Here is a 24,810-nt window from a genome sequence, read left to right as displayed (position 1 = left end):
TACGTGACGTGTGCAAAATTACCCGGAATTTATTACTTCAGTACTGGTCACTTATGTTGTAAAGAATTACGAAGTCGTTGCAGGAACTACAGGGGACAATGACACCGAATTAGTTCGATGGAACACCTGACGAGAAGGTTAGGAACTACCCACCGTGCGGTTCATTCCGTAGGCGATAGCATTCATCAACCCCTGGAAAAGGCAGCAGCGAGTTTAACCAACTGGGCTGATCGCAGCGCGTTCGAATGATCTTTGACCTGTGTTTGACACGTACCTGTAGCGGGGTGAAGAAGCTGATTAAATACAGGAGAGGGGCGTTGAGAGCGTGGTTTGGAGCCACAGCTTGGTAAGCAAATGCGAAAACAATCCACACATTCGGAAGGAAGAACGCCCAACTGTAGAGCAGAAGGCGATAGTGTACCCGGGTTTCCATGCTGGTTGACAAGTTGTCAGTCTGATCGTATGCAAGTTAGTGTGGAAATACGCGAGCATGTCGACGCGTAGCTAGTACAGGACTCACCATGGCATACAGCAGCATCACGTAGGTCACGAGGTTGTGCAGGAACGTTAGAACCACAGGCACGTAGAAAACGACGAGTTGGATGTAGAAGCCATCTATGATCCACTGGCCGTCACTCCACGAGCGTATCCAGCACCAAGGCCTACCGCTCTCACCTACGAGCCCTGTACCAGCCAGGGTCTGGGTATACAACTGAGCAACAGTCTGTAAAGCACCAACATGAGCCCTGGGAAAATCTTAGTAAAAGATTCATACGCGCCAATGTCTTACCGCTGCAGGTATTCCCCAAGCTAAAAGGTGATAGCGATCTTCATACAGTTCGGGGGCTTTACACCGCCCCGTTAGCAGCTGAAACAGGTGGAACGCAAAGCAGGCAGTCCACAGGCATGACGCTAACTGGAAAAACACTAATGCGTAGCCCTGGATCAATGAAGCGCGGTGTTAAATTGCATGAGCGTATCGCACCATTTCTCCTATCGTGCGACATACCTGGGCGGTGCATATTCGTGCAGTATGAACTTCATCCAGTTTTTTGTCTTCGTCCATGCTTGGCAACAGGAACACCAGGAGCCAAGCGCAAGCAGCCCCCGCATCAGCCAAATGTAAGCAGAGCAGCAGTCGCCGTCCACATCGTCTCGACTCTTGATAGGCCAGGAAGTGTGCGATCATCACCAGCGCTCCGAGCAGCGAGAGCCCACCGGAGACACCGATCAGCAGCTTCGATGTCGAGAGCTCGTGCGCTGCATGAAGCTGCTGGTCCTGCACCGATGCGCCCGCATCGCCCATAGTCCGGAGTCTGGAAGATCGCGCCGCGCAGAGGCATTCGGAAAATCGGATCCGTCGGAAGATATGTATCGTGCGGTCACTAGCGCTTCAACGCGTGACTCTTCATACGCAACAAGATCGTAGTATTACTGCACATACTTTAATTGTGAAAAAGGTAAAACGCTTTTTTTTTATTTATTAAAGTGCAAGTTTAGTCTAATCCGGCGTGAAGGTGATTCCGCCGTCCTTTTGGCGTTTTCCGCACAAGCACCCGAAAAGTTTGACGCACGGCAAGTCGTAGTAGTACTTCTCCTCCGGATCGCTCAGAACCCGATAAGCCTCCTTGAGCTTCTCGTATTTGTACGGTTCCGTCTCGTTGTTGAAGCGCTTCACCAATGTGTTGTACGCCGCGTCAATCTGCTCGCGGCTAGCCGTCTTCACCAGTCCGAGTTTTGCGTACATATCTTTAGCCTTCCACATGCGAATCTCATAGAATTCAAGCTGCTGGCGCAAAGCCTCAAGGATACGCGCTTCACAAGCACCCCATTCGTGCATGTGCCTTTCACAGAACTTATGCGCTAAAATTTCCACGTAGTGAACGCATCGTTGGCCACCGCGAGGCTCTGTCTCGCAGATCCAATCAGACTCGGGCCGCACGTATTCGAGTGTGTGCGATAGACCAGCATACGTCGCTTGGACGGAAAACAACGTTCGACGAGGCTGCTTGCGGTTGCACTCGACACGAGTACTATTGCACACAATCTCAAGCAACGTCGTGTTCAATGGTTCTGTCTGAAATAAGTCGTGCTTTTCCATGAACGCGTACACAACGTCAACAGGTTCTTGACCCTCCAAAATCTGCACATCCCCGAGTTTTGTGCTAGCTGATTCCCAAACTGGAATCCTTAAAAGCATTGGTTCCGCCCGAGTGCAGTTTGGTCGCTTGCGCGGTTCATTGCACACTTCGATCAAGAATTTTTGTCGCTGGCGCAACGTCAAGTTACGCATCAGACCGTACTCGTAGATGACATCGGTAGAATCTTGCCCGTCGAAGAATGGCAGTCGCTCTCGTTGACCATCGGGAAGTGTATAAACAGCTTCGTAGAGAATGCCAACGTCACGCGTGCACTCGAGACCACTGGCTTGACACACACCAGTAACTATACTCTTCTTTTCTTCCGGGCTCAACTCGTGCTTGTTCCCGAATCTAGCAACAGCATCAGCGGGTTCCTCATTGGCAAGCACCTCCAATATCCCAAGATGCGTTCCATTTTGCGCAGATACGGGCACTCTAAATACAACAGGCGCGTACCGCGAACATGCAAGTGGTTCGTTATCATCATCGTCATCTTCTTCACTGGATGTCGACTTGGAAGGGTTACACAAACGTTCCAGCAGCATATCTCGGTCACTTGGAGCTAAATTATGTTGATCCGCGAATTGATAAACCACATCTGCTGGTTCCTGGCCCTCGTAGATGTCCACGTAGCCTAAAATCTGACCATTGCTGTCACTTACTGGTGTTGATAGTAAAAGTGCCTGACCTCGAGTGCATATGATGCCTTCCCGGGTTCCACAAAGAGCTTGAAGCAACGAAACCTGCAAGTCCCGGGTGATATTTGTTTGCCTTGCAAACCTGTGCACAGCATCGGCTAATTCTTCATCTTCCTGAACAGACAGAATTCCTACTGTTGTGCCGTTTTCCACAGCCACTGGTGACGAAAAGACGATCGGCTTTGTGCGCTTGCAAGTCACGTAATTGTCTTCGCATACCTTGCGTATTAAATTCTGTCGAAAAGATTTGGCTAATCCGTAGTGCAGCCCAAAGTTATGGACCACATCAGCGGGTTCTTGCCCAAGCGAGATTTGTAGGACTCCAAGTTGGCGGGGCCCTCCAGTGTCTTCATCCTCCACTACAATGCGCTGTGAGTATACTAATGGAACTGTCCGCAGGCATTGTGCATCTCCAACAGCCGAGCACGCCACAGTCAGCAATTGTTCTATCGCAAGTATTGGCAGCTTATGATCCTTTACGAATTTGTAGATCTGATCCACCGGTTCCACGTCGTCGTAGATATCGAGCTTACCAATGAATGCCCCTCCGTCTCCACTGACAGTCTTTGAGTGCATTAATGCGCTGTATCGCGTGCATGCCACACGAGGCGCCGCGCACACAGCGTCCAGTATCGTCGCCCTCCCTTCTCGTCCAATATCATGCTGTAAAGCAAATCCAAGCACAGCGTCTGCAGGCTCGACACCTTCCAATATCTGCAGCTCCCCCAAGACTCCACCGCCTGGTGAGTTGATCTGCATTGAATAAAGCAATGGCAACTCACGACGACAAACCACCCTTGGGCGTTGGCAAATTTGCACCAGCATATTGTATCTCCATGCGGTTGTTTGACCGTGACGCACTCGAAAAGACTCCAACGTGTCCACGGGCTCTTGACCCGAGAGCAGTAGAAACTGTTTGTGCTCGGGCGGGGGCTCCAGGGGCAATTGCACCTCCAGCAGAACCTCCAACGCCATACAGGATACTATCCAGAGAAGGAGGAAGGTCAGCCATGAGGTGACAAGAGGAGGCGAGAGCAAGAAAAAGCGAATTGCATGGAGCATCGTATCGTGCCGGAAGAGCGCAATCCTTGATTTGTGTCTCTTCGATTGGATACGCTTCGCAAAATCTGTGACGTGGCGCCAATATGGCTACACTTCAAGGTGCAACCATTGAAATTAGTGCCTGCCGTACTAATAGCATAACGACTCAATGCTAGAGTAAGCTCGACTGGTTAGGCTGTGAGATAACTCACCTAGGTGCTAGAGCTCGTAATGAAACAAGTTGAGGCTCTCGATGAACAATTTACATTGCACGAGGTAGACTTGTGTTTCGACTACGAACGCGAGCTGGTACAGTGGAGAAAACGCGAATCTACGCTGAATAAATGCGTTCACGAGAATGAACGACCCGATTTCCAGAGCGGAATACACTAGAATATTAATTACCGCAGTCACGCCCCAATTACTGGCGATATCCGGGAAGTAAACGATATTTTGGAAGCAGCCGAAGCATTGACTTGTAGATGATAACGACAAGCGACACGACACACCCGGCATCCCCTCTTACTCTAAATATATAGTGAAACAGCAGCCTCAATCATTGAAGGACAAGTCGTTTTGAAGACTGGTGATTTGATGCAATATTTATTTATTTTTGTAGGGGGGGGGATTCCCATTTACAGTACGGTAATGTTTTATTTGGTAGGGCAACTACAAGCACACGTATGTAAGTGGAGCCATGCCCCAGCTGCGAGACAGAGAGCGCTTACGGACACAGCGTGTGGACCAATCCGCGCGCGCGAAAAAAAGCAACTTCAACTACACGCAAGTCTCAGGCTGGGACTCCCAGTAAATGGCTTAACTGCCCGAGTCGCACCACCAACGAATAATGCTGTCACCATCTCATAAATGCTTTACGCTTACCACTACCACATCAAACCTGAGCAAGATTCTCCTACCTCACACCCGCGTGTTACTATATTTATGGCTCCGCCACCGGCTCCTTCGCTGCGTGGCAGCACCCGTGCAGATCGGAGCTGTCCTTGCCGTTCGGGTCTTCCGGCACGTCCAGCGTCGGGTTGCGGTCGAAGAAGCCCTCAGGGACCAGCTTGAAGCCCGCGTAGTCCACGGGCATCATCGGCCAGTCCTCCACGCGCGGGAAGTGCGTGAGGCCGAACGTGTGCCACACCACGATGTCCTCGCCGTCGACTGGGCGGTTGCCCTTCACGTAGCTGGGCAGGCCAGCAAAGCCAGGGTGCTGGTTGGGCGTGTACCCGGCCGCCCACAGCTCGTCGCGGGCGTACTTGGTGACCCACAGGTGCTTGGTCGAGAAGTTGGCGCGCTTCCAGATAGACGACCCGTCCGCGGCGAGGAGCACCGGTTGGCCCTCCGGGAAGAGCGCGTAGCCCGTCGAGCGGCCGAGGCGGTTCTTGGCCTCGCTGGACGCGATGCGCCACACGCGGCCCTTGTCCATCGCCGCCACGCGCTGTGCGTCGCCCTCCGTCTTCAGCCGCGTCGCAGTGCGCATGAACGCGTTGCCACGGGGATTCTCCGGACTGATCGGCAGGCGCTTGGCCTCCAGCTCGTCGACATGGCACTTGTTGCCGTCGATGGCCACATCCAGACGGGCCGAGAAGAGGTGCTGGTGGCACGGCGCACCGAGACGCGGGGCCATCTCGGTCGCGTACTCGTACTCGCCCTCCGGCCGACCCGAGGTGAACACGATGCCCGTGGCCTTGCACTCCAGCTCGATCCGGCCGTCCAGGTAGAAGTACCAGTAGAAGCCGTAGTCGTAGTTGCCGACCGTCACGAAGAACGAGACCACAAAGCGGCGCTGGCGACGCACGGTGCCCGTGGGCGGCGACGCCAGCACGTCGGTGTGTTTCCAGAGCGTGCCGAAGTCCTCCTCGTGCATGCAGATGGCGTTCTTGATCACGAACGGCTCGCAGAAGTCGTCCACGACCGTCGCGTCCAGGTACTGGATCTTGCCGAGGCAGTCGCAGCCCAGCACGAGCGAGTTGGCGAGGCGGCCGAACTGGTACTCGCCGGCGTCGAAGTAGTTCTGCCAGTCGTGCGTGGGCGAGGGCTCGCCGTACGGCACCACCATCTCGGACACCGACGCGCGGTTGAGGATCTTGCGCTTGCGGCCGCGGTCGCTGAACGAGATGTCGTGCAGCGTGAGGCCCTCGCGGCCGTTGAAGCCGACGCGGATCTCCCAGTTCTGCCACGACACGATGTTGTCCTTGACGGCGAAGCTGGCGCCCTCCGGCTGCTTGATGTGCAGCGGCTTCATGTCCGTGCGCATGGGGCCCGTGACCTTGGGGTCCAGGTAGTCGCCCGACTCCATCGGGATGTACATGTAGCCCGTGTCGACGAGCTTGAGCACCTTGCGGTTGGTCAGGTCGACGTGCGCCACGAGGCCGTCGATCGGGTGGCCGTACATGGCGTGCGTGTTCTCGACCTTGAGGAAGCTGAGCACGCGGATCATGCGGTTGCCCGCCTCGCCCTCGTAGCCGAAGACGCCGGCCGAGAACTGCTCGCCGCGCACCATGTCCAGGTCGGTGATGCCGCGCTTGGCCAGCGCCGCCACGTAGGCCGGGTCGGCCTTGCAGATGGAGTCGCCGTCCCAGTAGTCCTGGTCCAGGATGGGGATCTGTCCGTCGGCCGTGGCGTCCAGCTCCACCTCCTTCACGATGCGGCGCGCCACGACGTCCACCACGAAGTCGCGCGTGACGTTCGTGGCCTGGTCCAGCACGAGCGCGCCGACCTCGCGCGGGATGGCCGTCAGCTGGCCGGCCTCGAACTTGGCCAGCGTGGCGTGGTCGGGCTCGAACAGCATCACGTACGCGTAGCGCAGCTCCGGGCTCGAGTACCCGGCGTCTGCGAGCACTTGCTTCACCGTGCGGACCTCGTCGGCTGTGACCGGGTCAAGCGGGTGCTTGACGTCCTTGGACGGGATGTGGACACTAGGAGCCATGATGGCGTCGGGCGCTGGAAGAGAGGAGTGCGGTCGGAGGCGAATCCGAAAGTGAGAAAGAGACCTCATGCGCCGGCATCACCGCCGCCGCCGCAGTCAAGCACGGGCACCTGCTACCCGATCCCCCCATGCGGTGGATGTTGATCGAGGATAGACCCCATGCGCCTCCAGCCGAGCCATACAAGCTCCATTACAGCGCATATGACGTTACGCACTTGGAAGGCGAGGCCTGCATCGCATAAAACGCCGCGGAGGCCTGGTGATCGGCGGCAGATATCGGCGGCGCGGGTCTCGCCCAGCTGTTGCGGCATGTTCAACTCCGATTGGCGGGCCCCGTGCCTCACGCGCGTCGGGTCACGACCACCGACAGCTTTACCATCAAAGTTGGATTCCGGCATGCAAATGGCCGCCTTCAAAGCGAGCTGCGGCTTCGTTGTCGGGACTGAGGCCGCTGCAAAGCGTACGGCCACTGCGATGACCCCGCAGAGCTATCGTTGATTTCAAGTCTTTGGCATGCAAGCAGCACCGCGCATAGCCTTATCTTCGAGGCCAGAGCAAACGGAGACCGCTCCAGCAGAGACCTTGCCTCGGACCCCGCCGCCGAGCGGACTTCGGAGACCGTAGCCATTTTCGCCGATGAGCCCCCCCCATCTCAGCCTCGCTCCTTGATCTGCGGCACTGGCAACGCGCTCGACTCGGTCGACAGGCTTATGCTACGCTGGCCTCGGCCCGACGCATCCCCGAGGCGCGTGGCATGATCCTCACCGCGAATCGCGGTCCGCGATGCCGGTGCGACTGGCTGAACCAGCTCATCAAGCGCGATGACGACCAATTCACTGAACGAACACCGATCGTTTACTCAGTGGAGAGCTGTGGTTAGACGCGGAAGGGCGGACCAAGCATGCAGCGGGGCAATGGCCCCCGACGGCCATTTCGCCCTCCATGCCGCTGTCACCTAGCGAGCCTTGCGCTGCCAGCCAGCGCTCGATCATCGGTGGCCATGACTACGGCTATCCCCACTTCGACTTGAAGCCGGCCAGCCGATGACGACGGGGGATGTTAAACGGGCCGAGAACGGCCATCGCCGTACGCTCGCAGGTCCCCGACCGATGCATCGCCGCGGAGGTTGCGATTGCTCGAGGCCGGTTGAATATTTTTGCTACAGTAGTCGACTGCCGCCAACATCGTGGCATGCTTTTGGCAAAATGCACATCGCATACGTATCCGTTGGTACTGGTGGCAATTTTGTATAGAAGTCTTCTCAATATGTGGTGGTGTGCGAAAGGTGTCGTTTTCAAGAATGAAAACTACAGTAATTTTTGCGTGAAGATTTTTGCTACATACGATAAAGAAAAGCGTTGTGACAAAAGGTTTTTTGTTGTTGCATTAGCATCAATGCTAGTAGAACTTCACACACTTTGCCAATGGACACACACATGAACAAAATCGACGCCTTAGGCCTTGAGGTACCAAGCAAACGGCTTGTCTGCGACGTACGTGCAGATCTGCTTGGGTTCAAGGTAGGCGTTCAAGCCGAACGGGCCGAGTTCACGACCAATGCCGCTCTTCTTGACACCGCCCCACGGTAGCTGCACAAAGCACGGCTGCGAGCAGTTGTTCCACACAATGCCCGCACGCAGAGCCTTTGTCACCCGCTTGAGCTGTGCGTCGTCCGACGTGAACACAGCTGCCCCGAGGCCAAATTCGGAGTCGTTCGAAAGCGCGATAGCCTCCTCTTCAGTCTTGAACGTCATCACGGACAGCACGGGACCGAAAATCTCCTCCTTCCAGACACGCATGTTTTTGGTGACCTTAGTGATGATCGTAGGCGGCACGAAGTACCCCTTACCACCAGTAGGCAGCGTTCCTTGGGCCACGGTCGCTCCTTCATCCTTGGCGCTCTGAATGTACCCCAGCACCTTTTGCTGCTGCAGCTTGGACACCAGCGGGCCCATCTGCACCTTGCCATCCAGCGGATCGCCCAGCACAAGCTTCTTGGTCTCCTTCGTGAGCAAGTCCAGGAACTCGTCCGCAAAGTCTTCGTGCACCAGCAACCGCGACGTCGCACTGCAGATCTGGCCGTTGGTCCAGAAGCAGCCGAACATGACCCACTCGACCGTGCGTTCGATGTTGGCCTTGTCGAGCACGATGGCGGGAGACTTACCGCCGAGCTCCAGCGATATCTTCTTGATCTCCTTGGCAGCCTCCGTCATGATGTTGCGTCCCGTCGGCACACTGCCGGTGAAGGCCACCTTGTGCACATCCGGGTGAGAGACGAGAGGTCCGCCCGTCTCGGCGCCCAGTCCATTGACGACGTTGAAGACACCGGCCGGCAGCCCGACGTCGGCCGCGATCTGCGCGAGCTGCAGCGCACTCAAAGGCGTGATCTCGGAGGGCTTGAGCACGACGGTGCAGCCGGCAGCAAGGGCCGGGGCCAGCTTCCAGAGCGCCATTAGCGCCGGATAGTTCCACGGGATGATGGCGGCCACGACGCCCACAGGCTCGTAGCGCAGCGCGCCCAAGAAATCCTCGAGGGGCAGGTCCACCTTCTCGTACTGGCGCTTGTCCAGCGCCTCCGCGGCGTCGGCGTAGTAGTCGAAGCAGCCGGAGACGTCCTCGATGTCCCACACGGCCTCGGCCAGCGGCTTGCCGTTGTCGAGCGTCTCGAGGCGACTGAGCGCGTCAATGCACTGGGCCACTAGCTTGCTCATCTTGCGGAGGTACACGGCGCGCTCGGCTCCCGTCGTGGCGCCCCACGTCTCGAACGCGCGCTTGGCCGCCTGCACAGCCAGATCCACGTCCGCGGCCGAGGCGGCGGCCACCTGCTGGATCACCTCTTCGTTGGCGGGGTTCACCACATCGATGTACTTGTTGCCGACGGGCGCGACCCACTTGCCGTCGATGAAGAGCTCCTTGAGGGTCGGGATCGGGTCGCTCATGGTCTCTCGGGTGCTTGGGGGTGAGGCCGGGTGTGTTGCGCAGCGCAAATTGCAAAGTGATTTGGAACAGCGTCGACGTACTTGGACCTCCACCCCCGGCACCATGTTGAACCTCCCGGCACGGGCCGCATGCTACAAAGCACGTGGGGGGCTCGGGTCGGACAATTGAACCTTGGCCACGTACGAGAGCGTCGACTTGGCGCATCATCCCACACATGGCTACATTGGCATGATGGTACTCGGCCGATTTCGTGCAAACCGCGTAACGCAATCCAGACACAGGCGATGCCCCAAGCAGACCAGCATCGCTGGCACCACGCGAGCTGTATGGCATGCGTGTACCTGTGCATAATATGCATATACATGTATGTGGCAGGCTTTAGGAGGCTTTGAGTCAAAAGAACGTGTGTAAGTAGTTGGCATTTTAAGCGAGAGATAATTCGACGCTACAGGCAACACAGGTCCTCCGCTACTCGCGGGAGAACGCGCGGTTGACTTCCGAGAGCGCATGCAAGCCGGTCTTTCCGGGCCCCATGGTGTGATACCCGGCTTGGTTGCGCTTGACAATTTTCTCGCGCACCCCCTTCGGTGCCGCGGGCGAGCACAGCGTGTTGTTCTGGATCTGAGGCTCGACGTGCTTGACGTAGTAGACGCTGCCGACCATGAACGCCAGCATCGTGACGACGATGGACGCCACGAACATGGTGTCGCTCAGGCTGCTGTACAGGATGGCGAAGATGGCCACTCCGCACAGCGCGATCCCGACGACGGCACCCGTGACGCCAAACGGGCTGCGATACGGTCGGGCGCGGCCAGGTTGCCGCACCGCCAAGTAGATGTAGGAGAGCAGCTGAAACACGTACGAGATAAGTGCGCCTAGCAGCGTCAAGTTGATGAGCGCTGAGCCCAGATTCGCATCTCCAATTGTGTAGTGCAGCACGATGGCAATAACCTCGCACACGATGGTTCCGAAGACCAGCGCGCCGACTGCGGTGCCTCGAGTCGGGTGCTCGTACGCGAGGAACTTCGGGAAGTACCCGTCCTTAGCGATGGCGAATAGTAGCTGGCCCATGAAGAAAATGTACGAGTTGGGGCTGGAAGTCAGCGCAATGACTGTCAGCCACTTGAGGGCCATCGTCGTGGCCCCATTTCCAAACAGCGTCTGGAAACTGGTGACGAGTGGTGCCGACACGTTGGCCATCGCCTCGGCTCCTGGGGAGATGAGAGAGCTGAATGTGGCCGTGCCAAAAGACAGGAATACCAGCGTGACGATGCACAGGAACAATCCCCGGGGGACATTCTTCTCGGGCTCGATGGTCTCGTCGCTGGCGAGTGGGAGCTCCTCGATTCCCAGGTAGAACCACATAGCGAACGGGACAGCGTGGATGGCACTATTCAGGTTTGTGAACTCCCAGTGCTGCTCGACGACCCACTTATCATAGTCGAGGTACGGGATCGAGGAGACGAAGAAGATCAGTAGCAGTGCCACACACAGCGTGGTCGAGCACGCCTGCATCCGGAACGACGCCTGCACCCCGAAGATGTTCAGGCTCAGGAAAATCATCCCGAATGCGAGGAAGAACAGGGGGGCGAACTTGTCGTCAACGTTGAACAGCGCCTGGAGGTACGAGTACACGGTGTAGAACGTCGACGCGTTAACGGCGATCACCTTCAGCGTCTCTGCAAGTCCACTGAAGAAGGCAGCGCGAGGGCCAATCGCATGTAGCGCGAAGATGTAGGGCCCTCCACCCGCTGGGATCGTAGCCGACAACTCGGCAATTGAAAATGACAGCATCACGTAGAGCATCGTCACCATGCACAGGACGAGCAGCATGCCGTCGAACCCAGCAATGAGGGCCGACTGCCAGCCGTAGTACTGGCCGCTGATGACAGCGCCGATCCCCAACGCCCACAGTTGCGGGGCCCTAGCGTATCGGTGCGGCGCCGCGTTGCCCCCCTGAATGTCGACCGGAACGCAATCCACACGACACATCTTGGCAAGCTGGTGTAGTTAGCTGACCTGCGAACTACGAGGCCAATTCCGAACTGATCGTGAGAAGTCTTGGGCTCGCACTGTAGTGTTCTCGGTGATGAGCGCGACGACGGGCTGCCTTGCAGCGATACTGAGCGCCCTCATTGGCTTTCGCAGAGCGTCACCGTTCTTCAAGCGGTACGCTTCGGTTCGACAAGCAGCGAATTACCAACACGATCGCCTTATGGCAGCGCCTAGGGGAGAGCTAGTACCAGCTGCATGCGCTACCTGCGCGAGCTTGGTGCGCGGAACTCAGGGCTTGACGAAGCTCCTTCTCTCGGCAACAAACCCCTGGGCACGGGTTGCGCGTGGCGGCGATCAATTTTCTGAATGGATAGACCATCCGTGTTGGTGCATGTATATGAGGTGTTCATTCTGCTTTCCTGACCCTCCTGTCGTGGTGTGTATGATGCCGGAACACTCCCCTTCTGTTGCTATGAAGTATCCCCACCAAGGCATCTCTGAACATTTTGCTCGAGGTGAAGGATTCCTCGATCATCCAGAGAGCAGGATTTACCGGGACAACCACTCTTCCTTCCTTCATGTTGAAGCGGGGTACTGGTACATGTATCGTTGTTCCGGTGGTGGCGGCTGGTGCTTCGCGGCGACATACGACGCGGACATAAGGTAGGGGAAGAACTTTCGCAACGTTTTGGGCCCATCCGGTCGTGTTGAATGCTGATAGGTTGCGGATGCTTGGGACTCGATGGGATGTAAGGAATTCATATTGACATGCAAGTTACAGCTGAATAGGGGTGCATGAGGCGATCTAGGCCCCGGTCGAGACGAGCACCTGGCTCCGGACACTCAGCAGGTTCTCGTTCATGTCCTTGGACGTGACAGGCGAGCCGAGCGTGTTGTTCTGGATCTTGGGCAGCACCACTCTGAAGAAGTACATGCTGCCGGCGACGAATACCAACGCCGTCACCACGATCGAGGCCAAGAAAATGGTGTCAGTGACGCTCGTGTACAGGATGGCGAAGATGGAGATTGCGCACAATAGCAGACCAACGAAGGCCCCAGGCAGACCGAACGGGCTGCGGTACGGTCGTGGTCGGTTGGGCTGACGGTACCGTAGGTAGATGAACGACAGCAACTGGAAGATGTACGAGATGAGAGCGCCCAACAGCGTCAAGTTGATCAGAACCGAGCCCAGGTCATCGTCGCCGATAGCGTAGTGCAGAACGACGGCGATCAAAACACAGCTGATGGTACCGAAAAGCAGCGCGCCGACGGCGGTGCCGCGGCTCGGGTGTTCGTAAGCTAGGAACTTGGGGAAGTACCCGTCTCGCGCGATGGCGAACAGCAACTGACCCATGAAGAAGACGTACGAGTTGGGACTCGAGCACAGCGCTATGACGGTCATCCATTTGAAGAACGTTGTCGTGGCACCACTTCCATAAAGCGTTTGAAAACTCGTGACCAGCGGAGCCGAGACGTCAGCCATGGCGGCAGCACCCGGCGCGATTAGCGAGCTGAAAATGGCTGTGCCGAATGACAAGACCACGAGCGTCGAGATGCACATGAGCAAACCGCGCGGGATGTTCTTCGCAGGCTCGATGGTTTCCTCGCTGGCGAGCGGAAGCTCTTCGATGCCCAGGTAGAACCACATAGCGTACGGGATCGCCTCGATAGCACTGCTCATGTCGGTGTATTTCCAGTCTTGCTGGACGACCCACTGGTTGTAATCCAGGTGAGGGATGGCAGAAATGAACATGATGAGCAGCAGCAGCACGCAGAGCGTCGTGGAGCACGCCTGCATCCGGAACGACGCCTGTACTCCATAAATGTTGAGACCGCCAAAGAGAATACCAAACGCGATGAAGAAGACTGGGGCAAATTTGACGTCGACGTTGAACAGCGCCTGGAGGTATGAGTAGATGGTGTAGAAGGTCGACGAGTTGACTGCGATCACCTTCAGCGTCTCTGCAAGACCACTGAAGAAAGCTGCACGGGGCCCGATTGAGTGGAGCGCAAAGATGTAGGGACCTCCGCCCGACGGGATCGTAGCCGACAGCTCGGCGATTGAGAACGCCAGCATCACGTAGAGCACGGTCATCATGGACATCACGATGAGCATGCCGTTGAAGCCGGCGACGAGCGACGACTGCCAGCCATAATATTCACCGCTAATGACAGCGCCAATGCCGAGCGCCCAGAGCTGCAGGGCCTTGGCATGTCGGCGAGGCGGCTCGATCGTGGGCTCTTGGATGTCGAGGGACACGCCGCTGATCCTGCTGAGGCGGGCCATGTTCAACTAGCGCTTGGCGCGGACAGCACGCGGCCACGGCAAGGACAATTTGGAAGTGAGCGTTTGCCTCATCGCCGAGGCAGGCAGCGGAAACCTCGCCGAGAAGCGCGGCTTTAGCTTAAGCATTCCTTATCACGCGGGGACTCGACGGCGGTCTACCGACTCTATCAGCGCTGCAAGGTCTCCCTACAGATACCTTGGGCTCGTGGATGAGCCGAAGGTTATTGGCCCGGTGTAGCGCGTAGCTGAACGCGTCACGCACCATATGCTGCACTTCAACACTGCTTTCTGGCCGGTGTTACACCTGAGACCGCGATGATCGCGGTCTCCGATATCGCGGCGATCGGCGGCACTGGTGATGCGCGCTGCATGATACATGCACGAGAGCCCCCATCACTGATGGGCCGGCCATCAGGCTGTGGACGGTTTGGTTGTCGCCATCGGATGGCATCCACGACAGGCACCCAGGGTGCTGTAGTTGAAGACTCCAGCGACCAAAGTGTTCTGCACTGCAGGGCGTACGTTGAAGTGAAGTTGCAGTGCCCCATGTCCTGCCCTGCCCTGCACTATGATACATGGAGCAGTCAAAATGACGATCTCGGAGACCACGACCACCGCTCCTGCGGTCCACTGATAGATGATCAACGACAAGCGCGTTCCTCGTTCAGAGGGCAGGGTCTCCGATCGTCGTATTCACTTCGACCATCCCAAAGAAATCGCCTCATCAGAGGCCATCCAGCAAGACATACATGTACCAATCGAACTAGCAGCCTCAAGCGATACAGCAGTGGAGCTGCAACCTCCGCGCTCACGCATATCGAGGCGACCGCCGCGGCGGCAGACATGGATGCATCGGTCGGGGACCTGCGAGCGTACGGCGATGGCCGTTCTCGGCCCGTTTAACATCCCCCGTCGTCATCGGCTGGCCGGCTTCAAGTCGAAGTGGGGATAGCCGTAGTCATGGCCACCGAAGATCGAGCGCTGGCTGGCAGCGCAAGGCTCGCTAGGTGACAGCGGCATGGAGGGCGAAATGGCCGTCGGGGGCCATTGCCCCGCTGCATGCTTGGTCCGCCCTTCCACATCCAACTACAGCTCTCCACTGAGTAAACGATCGGTGTTCGTTCAGTGAATTGGTCGTCATCGCGCTTGATGAGCTGGTTCAGCCAGTCGCACCGGCATCGCGGACCGCGATTCGCGGTGAGGATCATGCCACGCGCCTCGGGGATGCGTCGGGCCGAGGCCAGCGTAGCATAAGCCTGTCGACCGAGTCGAGCGCGTTGCCAGTGCCGCAGATCAAGGAGCGAGGCTGAGATGGGGGGGGCTCATCGGCGAAAATGGCTACGGTCTCCGAAGTCCGCTCGGCGGCGGGGTCCGAGGCAAGGTCTCTGCTGGAGCGGTCTCCGTTTGCTCTGGCCTCGAAGATAAGGCTATGCGCGGTGCTGCTTGCATGCCAAAGACTTGAAATCAACGATAGCTCTGCGGGGTCATCGCAGTGGCCGTACGCTTTGCAGCGGCCTCAGTCCCGACAACGAAGCCGCAGCTCGCTTTGAAGGCGGCCATTTGCATGCCGGAATCCAACTTTGATGGTAAAGCTGTCGGTGGTCGTGACCCGACGCGCGTGAGGCACGGGGCCCGCCAATCGGAGTTGAACATGCCGCAACAGCTGGGCGAGACCCGCGCCGCCGATATCTGCCGCCGATCACCAGGCCTCCGCGGCGTTTTATGCGATGCAGGCCTCGCCTTCCAAGTGCGTAACGTCATATGCGCTGTAATGGAGCTTGTATGGCTCGGCTGGAGGCGCATGGGGTCTATCCTCGATCAACATCCACCGCATGGGGGGATCGGGTAGCAGGTGCCCGTGTTTGACTGCGGCGGCGGCGGTGATGCCGGCGCATGAGGTCTCTTTCTCACTTTCGGATTCGCCTCCGACCGCACTCCTCTCTTCCAGCGCCCGACGCCATCATGGCTCCTAGTGTCCACATCCCGTCCAAGGACGTCAAGCACCCGCTTGACCCGGTCACAGCCGACGAGGTCCGCACGGTGAAGCAAGTGCTCGCGGACGCCGGGTACTCGAGCCCGGAGCTGCGCTACGCGTACGTGATGCTGTTCGAGCCCGACCACGCCACGCTGGCCAAGTTCGAGGCCGGCCAGCTGACGGCCATCCCGCGCGAGGTCGGCGCGCTCGTGCTGGACCAGGCCACGAACGTCACGCGCGACTTCGTGGTGGACGTCGTGGCGCGCCGCATCGTGAAGGAGGTGGAGCTGGACGCCACGGCCGACGGACAGATCCCCATCCTGGACCAGGACTACTGGGACGGCGACTCCATCTGCAAGGCCGACCCGGCCTACGTGGCGGCGCTGGCCAAGCGCGGCATCACCGACCTGGACATGGTGCGCGGCGAGCAGTTCTCGGCCGGCGTCTTCGGCTACGAGGGCGAGGCGGGCAACCGCATGATCCGCGTGCTCAGCTTCCTCAAGGTCGAGAACACGCACGCCATGTACGGCCACCCGATCGACGGCCTCGTGGCGCACGTCGACCTGACCAACCGCAAGGTGCTCAAGCTCGTCGACACGGGCTACACGCACATCCCGATGGAGTCGGGCGACTACCTGGACCCCAAGGTCACGGGCCCCATGCGCACGGACATGAAGCCGCTGCACATCAAGCAGCCGGAGGGCGCCAGCTTCGCCGTCAAGGACAACATCGTGTCGTGGCAGAACTGGGAGATCCGCGTCGGCTTCAACGGCCGCGAGGGCCTCACGCTGCACGACATCTCGTTCAGCGACCGCGGCCGCAAGCGCAAGATCCTCAACCGCGCGTCGGTGTCCGAGATGGTGGTGCCGTACGGCGAGCCCTCGCCCACGCGCGACTGGCAGAACTACTTCGACGCCGGCGAGTACCAGTTCGGCCGCCTCGCCAACTCGCTCGTGCTGGGCTGCGACTGCCTCGGCAAGATCCAGTACCTGGACGCGACGGTCGTGGACGACTTCTGCGAGCCGTTCGTGATCAAGAACGCCATCTGCATGCACGAGGAGGACTTCGGCACGCTCTGGAAACACACCGACGTGCTGGCGTCGCCGCCCACGGGCACCGTGCGTCGCCAGCGCCGCTTTGTGGTCTCGTTCTTCGTGACGGTCGGCAACTACGACTACGGCTTCTACTGGTACTTCTACCTGGACGGCCGGATCGAGCTGGAGTGCAAGGCCACGGGCATTGTGTTCACCTCGGGTCGGCCGGAGGGCGAGTACGAGTACGCGACCGAGATGGCCCCGCGTCTCGGCGCGCCGTGCCACCAGCACCTCTTCTCGGCCCGTCTGGATGTGGCCATCGACGGCAACAAGTGCCATGTCGACGAGCTGGAGGCCAAGCGCCTGCCGATCAGTCCGGAGAATCCCCGTGGCAACGCGTTCATGCGCACTGCGACGCGGCTGAAGACGGAGGGCGACGCACAGCGCGTGGCGGCGATGGACAAGGGCCGCGTGTGGCGCATCGCGTCCAGCGAGGCCAAGAACCGCCTCGGCCGCTCGACGGGCTACGCGCTCTTCCCGGAGGGCCAACCGGTGCTCCTCGCCGCGGACGGGTCGTCTATCTGGAAGCGCGCCAACTTCTCGACCAAGCACCTGTGGGTCACCAAGTACGCCCGCGACGAGCTGTGGGCGGCCGGGTACACGCCCAACCAGCACCCTGGCTTTGCTGGCCTGCCCAGCTACGTGAAGGGCAACCGCCCAGTCGACGGCGAGGACATCGTGGTGTGGCACACGTTCGGCCTCACGCACTTCCCGCGCGTGGAGGACTGGCCGATGATGCCCGTGGACTACGCGGGCTTCAAGCTGGTCCCTGAGGGCTTCTTCGACCGCAACCCGACGCTGGACGTGCCGGAAGACCCGAACGGCAAGGACAGCTCCGATCTGCACGGGTGCTGCCACGCAGCGAAGGAGCCGGTGGCGGAGCCATAAGTATAGTAACACGCGGGTGTGAGGTAGGAGAATCTTGCTCAGGTTTGATGTGGTAGTGGTAAGCGTAAAGCATTTATGAGATGGTGACAGCATTATTCGTTGGTGGTGCGACTCGGGCAGTTAAGCCATTTACTGGGTCCCAGCCTGAGACTTGAAGTTGCCTATTTCGCGCACGCGGATTGGCTTACAAATACCACCAATAGAACAGCATCTACTGAACCACATATACAAAACATTGCGAGTTTCACAGCAACACGAGGCAGCCTGCCTGTTGTCGAAATACATAAGTGTGCCACTCGCGATACTTTAGATATGGTGACGCATTATTCCTTGGTGGTATGTAATGTATTACGTTATCGCGTAGCCACATTACGCCTGCGCTAGGCTCAACCTAAACCATTTGCTGAGACTTGCGGTAGTTGAAGTTGCCTTTTTCGCGCACACGGAATGGCTTACGAGGACAACCAATAGAACAAGCAAGACAAGAGACCACAAGTTGCTGTGCGAGGTTTTGTGCTGCTGCCTGTTGTGTAACGATACCAGCTTATCGAATGATGCTCAAGCATCAAACACGCCACACACCTACCGATGCCCACGACTGCCCCTTACTTCCAATAAACAATTCGTGTTTAGATTCAATGCACAGCGATAGCAGCCGCCCCAACTATACGACAACTACACTGCCTGGACATGCACACATGCACAAACGCACACGAGCGCCTCATACGTGCTTGCTAGCTTCGCGAGCCTGGCCTCTCTTGTCTTCTTGTCTCGCTCTCGTCGTCACCGAAGAAGTGACGTGATGTAATGGTCATCGCCTACGCACCGGACACGGGCGAGCTCTTCTTGAGCTTGAGCGCCGCCTGCGCAGCCGCGAGACGCGCGATCATCACGCGCATCGGGGAGCACGACACGTACTTGAGGCCCACCTTCTCGAAGAACTCGATCGACTGCGGGTCGCCGCCGTGCTCGCCGCAGATGCCCAGCTCGATCTTGGGGCGCGTCGCGCGGCCGCGCTCCACGGCCAGGCGCACCAGCTCGCCCACGCCCTCCTGGTCCAGCGTCTCGAACGGGTCCTTCTCCAGCACGCCGTGCTTCACGTAGTAGGACAGGAATTTGGCCTGCGCGTCGTCGCGCGAGATGCCGAACGTCATCTGCGTCAGGTCGTTCGTGCCGAACGAGAAGAACTCCGCCACCTCGGCCAGCTTGCCGGCCTGCAGCGCGCCGCGCGGCACCTCGATCATCGTGCCCACCTTGTAGTCGAAGGACTTGCCGCGCTTGCCGATGACGTCCTGCACCACCGACTTCACGAGCTTCACCTGCTGCTCCAGCTCCTCGAACGAGCCCACGAGCGGGATCATGATGTGCGGGTGCACCGAGATGCCCTCGCCAGCCACCTTGACGGCGGCCTCCGCGATGGCCTTGGCCTGCATCTCCGTGATGCCCGGGTGTACGATGCCCAGACGGCAGCCACGCAGACCCATCATCGGGTTGGCCTCCTTCAGACCGGCCAGGCGGGACTGCACCGTCGCCTTGCTCACCTTCATCTCCTTCGCCAGCGTCTCGCACAGCTCCTCCAGCGCGCTACCCTCGTGCGGCAGGAACTCGTGCAGCGGCGGGTCCAGCATACGGATGGTCACCGGGAGGCCGTCCATGGCGCGGAAGATGCCTTCGAAGTCGCCCTGCTGGAACGTGCACAGCGCGTCCAGAGCCTCCTGCTGCGCCGGCGAGTCCAGCTCCACGGCGCCGATCATGCGTCTCACGGCGGCGATACGCTGCGCAGAGCTGAAGAACATGTGCTCCGTGCGCGTGAGGCCGATGCCCTGCGCGCCGTGCGCGCGAGCCTCGCGGGCGTCCTCGGGCGTGTCCGCGTTCGTGAACACCTCCATGCGGCGGTGCGCGTCCACCCACTTCATGAACTGCGCTAGGTCGCCGCTCATGGCAGCCTTCTGCAGCTCCTGCTCGCCCTTGATCACCTCGCCCGTCGTGCCGTTCACGCTGATGTAGTCGCCCTCGCGCAGCACCACCTCGGCGCCGCTCGCCGTGTGCACGCGCATCGTCTTGCTGTTCGCGTCGATCGACAGCGCGCTGCAGCCGCACACGCACGGCTTGCCCCAGCCACGGGCCACCACGGCTGCGTGCGACGTCATGCCGCCGCGAGACGTCAGGATGCCCTCGGCCGCGTGCATGCCGCCCACGTCCTCGGGCGACGTCTCCTCGCGCACCAGCATGACGTTCTCGCCGCGCGCGAACCACGCCTCGGCGTCGGCCGCCGTGAACACGATCTTGCCCACGGCCGCGCCCGGAGACGCCGGCAGACCCCGGCACAGCACGTCCTTCTGGTACCCCTTCTCGTTGGCGAAGCTCGGGTGCAGCAGCTGGTCCAGGTGGCGCGGCTCCACCAGCATCACGGCCTCTTCCTCCGTGATCAGCTTCTCGCGCCACATGTCCACGGCGATCTTGAGCGCGGCGGGGCCCGTGCGCTTGCCGTTGCGCGTCTGCAGCATGAACAGCACGCCGTCCTGCACCGTGAACTCCGTGTCCTGCACGTCCTTGAAGTGCGTCTCCAGCGTGTGCACGGTCTCGTCCAGTTGCTTGTACACGGTCGGCATCTTCTGCGCCAGCTCCGAGATGGGCTGCGGCGTGCGGATGCCCGCCACCACGTCCTCGCCCTGCGCGTTGAGCAGGAACTCGCCGTACAGCTTGTTCTCGCCGTTGGCCGGGTTACGCGTGAACAGCACGCCCGTGCACGACTGGTCGTTGATGTTGCCGTACACCATGGCCTGCACGTTCACGGCCGTGCCCTTGAGCCCCGTGATCTTGTTGATCTCGCGGTACTTGACAGCGCGCGGGATGTTCCACGAGCGGAACACGGCCTCAATACCCATGCGCATTTGCTCCCACGGGTCCGACGGGAACGAGCGGCCGTGCTTCTCGTACACCTTCTTGTACTTGTGCACCAGCTCCTTGAGGTCGCTGGCCGTCAGCTCCACGTCGAACGTCACGTGGCGCGCCTGCTTCATGGCCGACAGCTCGGCCTCGAAGTCGTCGTGCGGGATCTCCAGCACCACGTCGCCGAACATCTGCAGCAGACGCCGGTAGCAGTCGAACGCGAAGCGCTCGCCGCCGCGCTTGGCCACGCCCTTGACGATCTCGTCGTTCAGACCCAGGTTCAGCACCGTGTCCATCATGCCGGGCATCGAGATGGCCGCGCCGGAGCGCACCGACACCAGCAGCGGGTTGGTCGCGTCGGCGAACGTCACGCCCAGCGTCTTCTCCATGAGGTGCACGCCCTTGCGCACCTCGTCCATGAGGCCGTCGGGCAGGCGCCCGCCCACGGCGTAGAATTCTTGGCACACCTCCGTCGTGATGGTCAGTCCGGGCGGCACGTTCACGCCGTTGCGCGCCATCTGGCACAGGTTGGCGCCCTTGCCGCCCAGCAGCGGCTTCATGCTGCCGTTGCCCTTGCTCTCGCCCTTCACGAACGTGAAGACGCGCGGGTGCTGCAGCACTTGGCTCATGCTTGCGGGGAGGGGGTTCTTGTAGCTTGTAGCTTGTTCTTGGTTGGGTTAGTTGAGGAATGAGCTTGGTCCGCCGGCCGATTGCCACGATGGCCCGGGACCCAGAGCGTGAGAGAAACGTGGGTTGCTTGGCGGCTTTCGAAGATTTGGGTCGGCGTAACGGCTCCGGCGTGTCAAACCTGGCGCTTGGACGTAGATTGATGCTGATTGGCTGGCGACCGAGAACGGTGGTGACCTAGACCCGTGTCGACTTCCGCTTAAGTCGACGCATCTCGTCTATGCTGCGGCGTTGAAGATGGCTTTCCAGGTTGAAGTGGCGTAGACGAGGCGATTTCTGGTTACGCCTTGTCTATCACGCGACTACCGCATTTCAATTAGAAATCGCGGATCCGCTTTAGAAACGAAGCTTTCCGGTGGTTGACGACATCGCGCATCACCGCGGAGCAGTGCGCGATGGAGGTCCAGCCACGCTGGACTTGCCAGCCCTGTAGTGAGCGAACAGATGTCAGTTCGGGGCGGCGGTGCGCTCGAGACCCGCGCTGCGGCGGAAGCCACACAGACACGCCGCCAGGCTGCTGGTCATCGCATACTAACCGCATTGCAACCTTTGAAGCGCGCGTGTCTGCGCGAGGCTGCTCCGATTTTCGAAGGCTAACGGTGGCCTCCGACCAAGCGGCGAAGTGTGCGTACGAGTGTACGTGGCGTGCTGTAGCTGGATCGGGGTCGTAGCGCAGGCTGCGCTCGGCCCCACTCATGACGCGCGCTGGTATGTGGAGATCGCTGGACGTGTGTAGCTCGCCAGCAGTAGCTACAAAAGAGCTAGCAAGTAGCGAGTAGTGCAAGGTTGACATGGTTTCGAACTTTCGCTAGTAGCAGCTACTGTAGCTGTCGATAGCAGCGTGGCCGTCGGCAACACCGCCGTTGTTAGTTAGCGCTCGAGGATACGCATGGCTGTCGTCACCAAGCAGGTGCGCTCGATGTCAAGGACCGTTGGCGATTACTAAAGGCTGTGGAAGCGAGCCGCAGCACCCGATTGCCTTGCGCTTATTATGTGGAGCTGAGATTCGCATCATTGCCCACTTCCATGTTGAAGTGCGTCCTGCACAGAGAGACGCGCCGCGAAAACCTACGTACCGGCGGAGAACGTGTGGTCCTAGACTTCTAGCTTCGCCTAAGTCAACATCGAGCGCCGACTTAACGGTACATGCAGACGAGTTAGACTTGGTGTAGGAGATTTCCTAGGATTATAGACTGGGGATATTATCTGTTGCGGTTGGGCAGTACAGTAAAGCATTGGCGCGGTAGTCACAATTGACAGCAAACCACCGAAGGCTGACAAAGAACAACAAGCTGTCATTTGCTCGTGAAAGTTGCGATTAGCTGTAACCTCGGGTTCCTCCCCCCGACAAGCGTCTAGAAGAAGCGGTTCATTCCTCAACTCACCTAGTCAAGAACAGCATGAGCCAAGTGATCCAGCACCCGCGTGCTGGTAAGGGCGAAAAGCTCAGGTCGACAGGCGATGCAGGCCGCTGCTGGGCGGCAAGGGTGCCACCCTGTGCCAGGTAGCGCGTCACGGTGTTGATCTGGATTGGCCAGCACCCCGGGGGTGTGCCAAGAATTCTGCGTAGTGGGTGGACACCTGCCCGACGACTTGATAGCCGAGGTCGGGTGGGATGCCGGTGGCGTCGCGCTGGTCTCTCAGGTGAAGGAGACGTCATGTTTGAGTCAGATTTCAGCGGCGCAAAGACGTCCATGTCCAGGAGGATCGGTACGCCCGGCCGTTTGCGGATGAAATGGAGACGTGGGTCTGGACGCCGAGGTCGCCAGCGCGCGGCATCGTGCGGGTCGAGGCACTTTGCCACCGCCGTTTGTGTTGGCGGTGCAGGTCGGAGACGGAGCGCTTGGGCTTGTCCGGTGTCGCTCAGCGTGAAGGCCTTGAACCGACCGGAGATGACGCGCATTAGAAAGTCGCTGCGGATTCTCGGGACGCGAGGTGGGAGTCGATCATAGACTGGCGCTTTGTCGTCACCAAGGCAAGACGACCGGCGTCGTCGCCATAAGGTGCTTGACTCCCTCGCGCCGAGAGCTCCGCGGCGACCTGCGCAAGGCTCCCGAGGTGCGAATGTGAGGCTGCTGCGCGACGACTCAAGATCCGGGGCGCTTCTAGGCTAGCACCAAGTGCGCAGCTTGGCACTAAGTCGATGGGTTCTGCAAAAACACGCTGCGACCGAACTTCAACGGTCCGTTGAGTCCATTTCTAAAGAGTGTGTTTCTAAAGGAGATTTAGAAACGAACTTTTCGGCGGTCGACCTGGATCTTGGACAGCCGCTGTCTGCAAGTGCAGGCCTCAGTGGTCTGAAGCAAAGCTATCTACCGGAGCTGTCTACAACGCAACTCGGTTTGTTTTCGCTGTGTGCATTGGGGCGGTCGATCGATGACAGTCTTGGAGGCCCTACGTGCGTTGTTGTCGGCGCCCGCTCGGTTCTGCTTGGAGATCGCTACGCAGACGCGCGTGGGCTCCAAGCAGCCGCTGCTTGGATTGCTAACACTGTACTGGCGGGTGGGCATCGCGCCGAAAACGAGCACTGCCGCATGCTCCATCACCGACCCGCGCTCCGATCTCGAATCGTCGACACTCGTTGCACCTTGCACCGTGCACATTGACGTGTCGAGATAGCGCGTGCCTCGGTTCCACCCTACATTACCCTGCGAGTACCACCACCGTTGAAATGAAAGCACCAACCCGCTGGTAGCACGTCCATGGCCATTGAACATTGACACCATACTGCTATCATGACGGGGTCGCGTCGCCGCGTCTTTATTCTCTCGTTGTTGAGTGCATGACTCATCGAGGATCAGACATTGCCAGCGTATAGTACAAAGAAGCCTTCTCCTAGCGAACCTAGCGTATGCAGGACCTGTAGTAAAAACAAATATTTGGTATGCATCCATTGAATTCACCACTAGCGCTCATTAAGATCAATACCAACAACGTGCAAGCAGGCAGCGAATGCAGATCCTCAATGCTGCGATACAAAACCTTGCCAGTTTCACAGCAATACACAACCATGTACTGCCTGCTGTGGAAATGCATAATGTGCCAGCGATATCAGCTTATCGAGTGATGCATGAACATCTAACACGCCACACACCTACCGATGCCCACGACTGCCCCTTACTTCCAATAAACAATTCGTGTTTAGATTCAATGCGCAGCGATAGCAGCCGCCCCAACTATACGACAACTACACTGCCTGGACATGCACACATGCACAAACGCACACGAGCGCCTCAT

At 58.9% G+C, this 24,810-nt stretch overlaps 8 protein-coding genes across 9 annotated transcripts; 1 reads left to right on the top strand and 7 right to left on the bottom strand.

The window, feature by feature from the left end:
• Positions 1 to 47: 47 nt before the first annotated feature.
• Positions 48 to 1,306, bottom strand: IUM83_00866 (Cyclic AMP receptor protein A; the record flags this gene model as incomplete). Its single annotated transcript, XM_067924672.1, has 7 exons — positions 48 to 86; positions 154 to 192; positions 275 to 454; positions 521 to 615; positions 691 to 724; positions 791 to 940; positions 1,010 to 1,306. 7 exons carry the CDS (start codon positions 1,304 to 1,306, stop codon positions 48 to 50), a joined length of 834 nt encoding a protein of 277 aa, XP_067788655.1.
• A 195-nt stretch (positions 1,307 to 1,501) lies between these two features.
• IUM83_00865 (DnaJ domain) lies at positions 1,502 to 1,840 on the bottom strand (the record flags this gene model as incomplete). Its single annotated transcript, XM_067924671.1, has 1 exon — positions 1,502 to 1,840. One exon carries the CDS (start codon positions 1,838 to 1,840, stop codon positions 1,502 to 1,504), a length of 339 nt encoding a protein of 112 aa, XP_067788796.1.
• A 2,980-nt stretch (positions 1,841 to 4,820) lies between these two features.
• Positions 4,821 to 6,815, bottom strand: IUM83_00864 (primary-amine oxidase; the record flags this gene model as incomplete). Its single annotated transcript, XM_067924670.1, has 1 exon — positions 4,821 to 6,815. One exon carries the CDS (start codon positions 6,813 to 6,815, stop codon positions 4,821 to 4,823), a length of 1,995 nt encoding a protein of 664 aa, XP_067788654.1.
• Positions 6,816 to 8,269: 1,454 nt separating this feature from the next.
• On the bottom strand, positions 8,270 to 9,754 carry IUM83_00863 (betaine aldehyde dehydrogenase 2, mitochondrial; the record flags this gene model as incomplete). Its single annotated transcript, XM_067924669.1, has 2 exons — positions 8,270 to 8,404; positions 8,735 to 9,754. The coding sequence occupies 2 exons, from the start codon at positions 9,752 to 9,754 to the stop codon at positions 8,270 to 8,272; spliced, it is 1,155 nt and encodes a 384-aa protein (XP_067788661.1).
• Positions 9,755 to 10,223: 469 nt separating this feature from the next.
• IUM83_00862 (Amino acid/polyamine transporter) lies at positions 10,224 to 11,747 on the bottom strand (the record flags this gene model as incomplete). The annotated part of the gene is made up of 1 exon (XM_067924668.1): positions 10,224 to 11,747. The coding sequence occupies one exon, from the start codon at positions 11,745 to 11,747 to the stop codon at positions 10,224 to 10,226; it is 1,524 nt and encodes a 507-aa protein (XP_067788660.1).
• An 808-nt stretch (positions 11,748 to 12,555) lies between these two features.
• Positions 12,556 to 14,037, bottom strand: IUM83_00861 (Amino acid/polyamine transporter; the record flags this gene model as incomplete). 2 transcript variants are annotated; one of them, XM_067924666.1, is made up of 1 exon in its annotated part: positions 12,556 to 14,037. In XM_067924666.1, one exon carries the CDS (start codon positions 14,035 to 14,037, stop codon positions 12,556 to 12,558), a length of 1,482 nt encoding a protein of 493 aa, XP_067788659.1. The 2 variants fall into 2 exon arrangements, with proteins under 2 accessions (XP_067788659.1, XP_067788658.1); XM_067924667.1 differs by having other exon boundaries at positions 12,556 to 13,233.
• Positions 14,038 to 15,999: 1,962 nt separating this feature from the next.
• IUM83_00860 (primary-amine oxidase) lies at positions 16,000 to 17,994 on the top strand (the record flags this gene model as incomplete). The annotated part of the gene is made up of 1 exon (XM_067924665.1): positions 16,000 to 17,994. The coding sequence occupies one exon, from the start codon at positions 16,000 to 16,002 to the stop codon at positions 17,992 to 17,994; it is 1,995 nt and encodes a 664-aa protein (XP_067788657.1).
• Positions 17,995 to 18,812: 818 nt separating this feature from the next.
• Positions 18,813 to 21,515, bottom strand: IUM83_00859 (pyruvate, phosphate dikinase; the record flags this gene model as incomplete). Its single annotated transcript, XM_067924664.1, has 1 exon — positions 18,813 to 21,515. One exon carries the CDS (start codon positions 21,513 to 21,515, stop codon positions 18,813 to 18,815), a length of 2,703 nt encoding a protein of 900 aa, XP_067788885.1.
• Between the last annotated feature and the right edge of the window lie 3,295 nt (positions 21,516 to 24,810).

Source organism: Phytophthora cinnamomi, assembly GCF_018691715.1.
Source record: "Phytophthora cinnamomi strain GKB4 chromosome Unknown Contig53, whole genome shotgun sequence".
Taxonomy (NCBI): domain Eukaryota; phylum Oomycota; class Peronosporomycetes; order Peronosporales; family Peronosporaceae; genus Phytophthora; species Phytophthora cinnamomi.
Note: the sequence above shows the minus strand (reverse complement) of the source record. Positions and strands in the feature narration are given on the sequence as shown.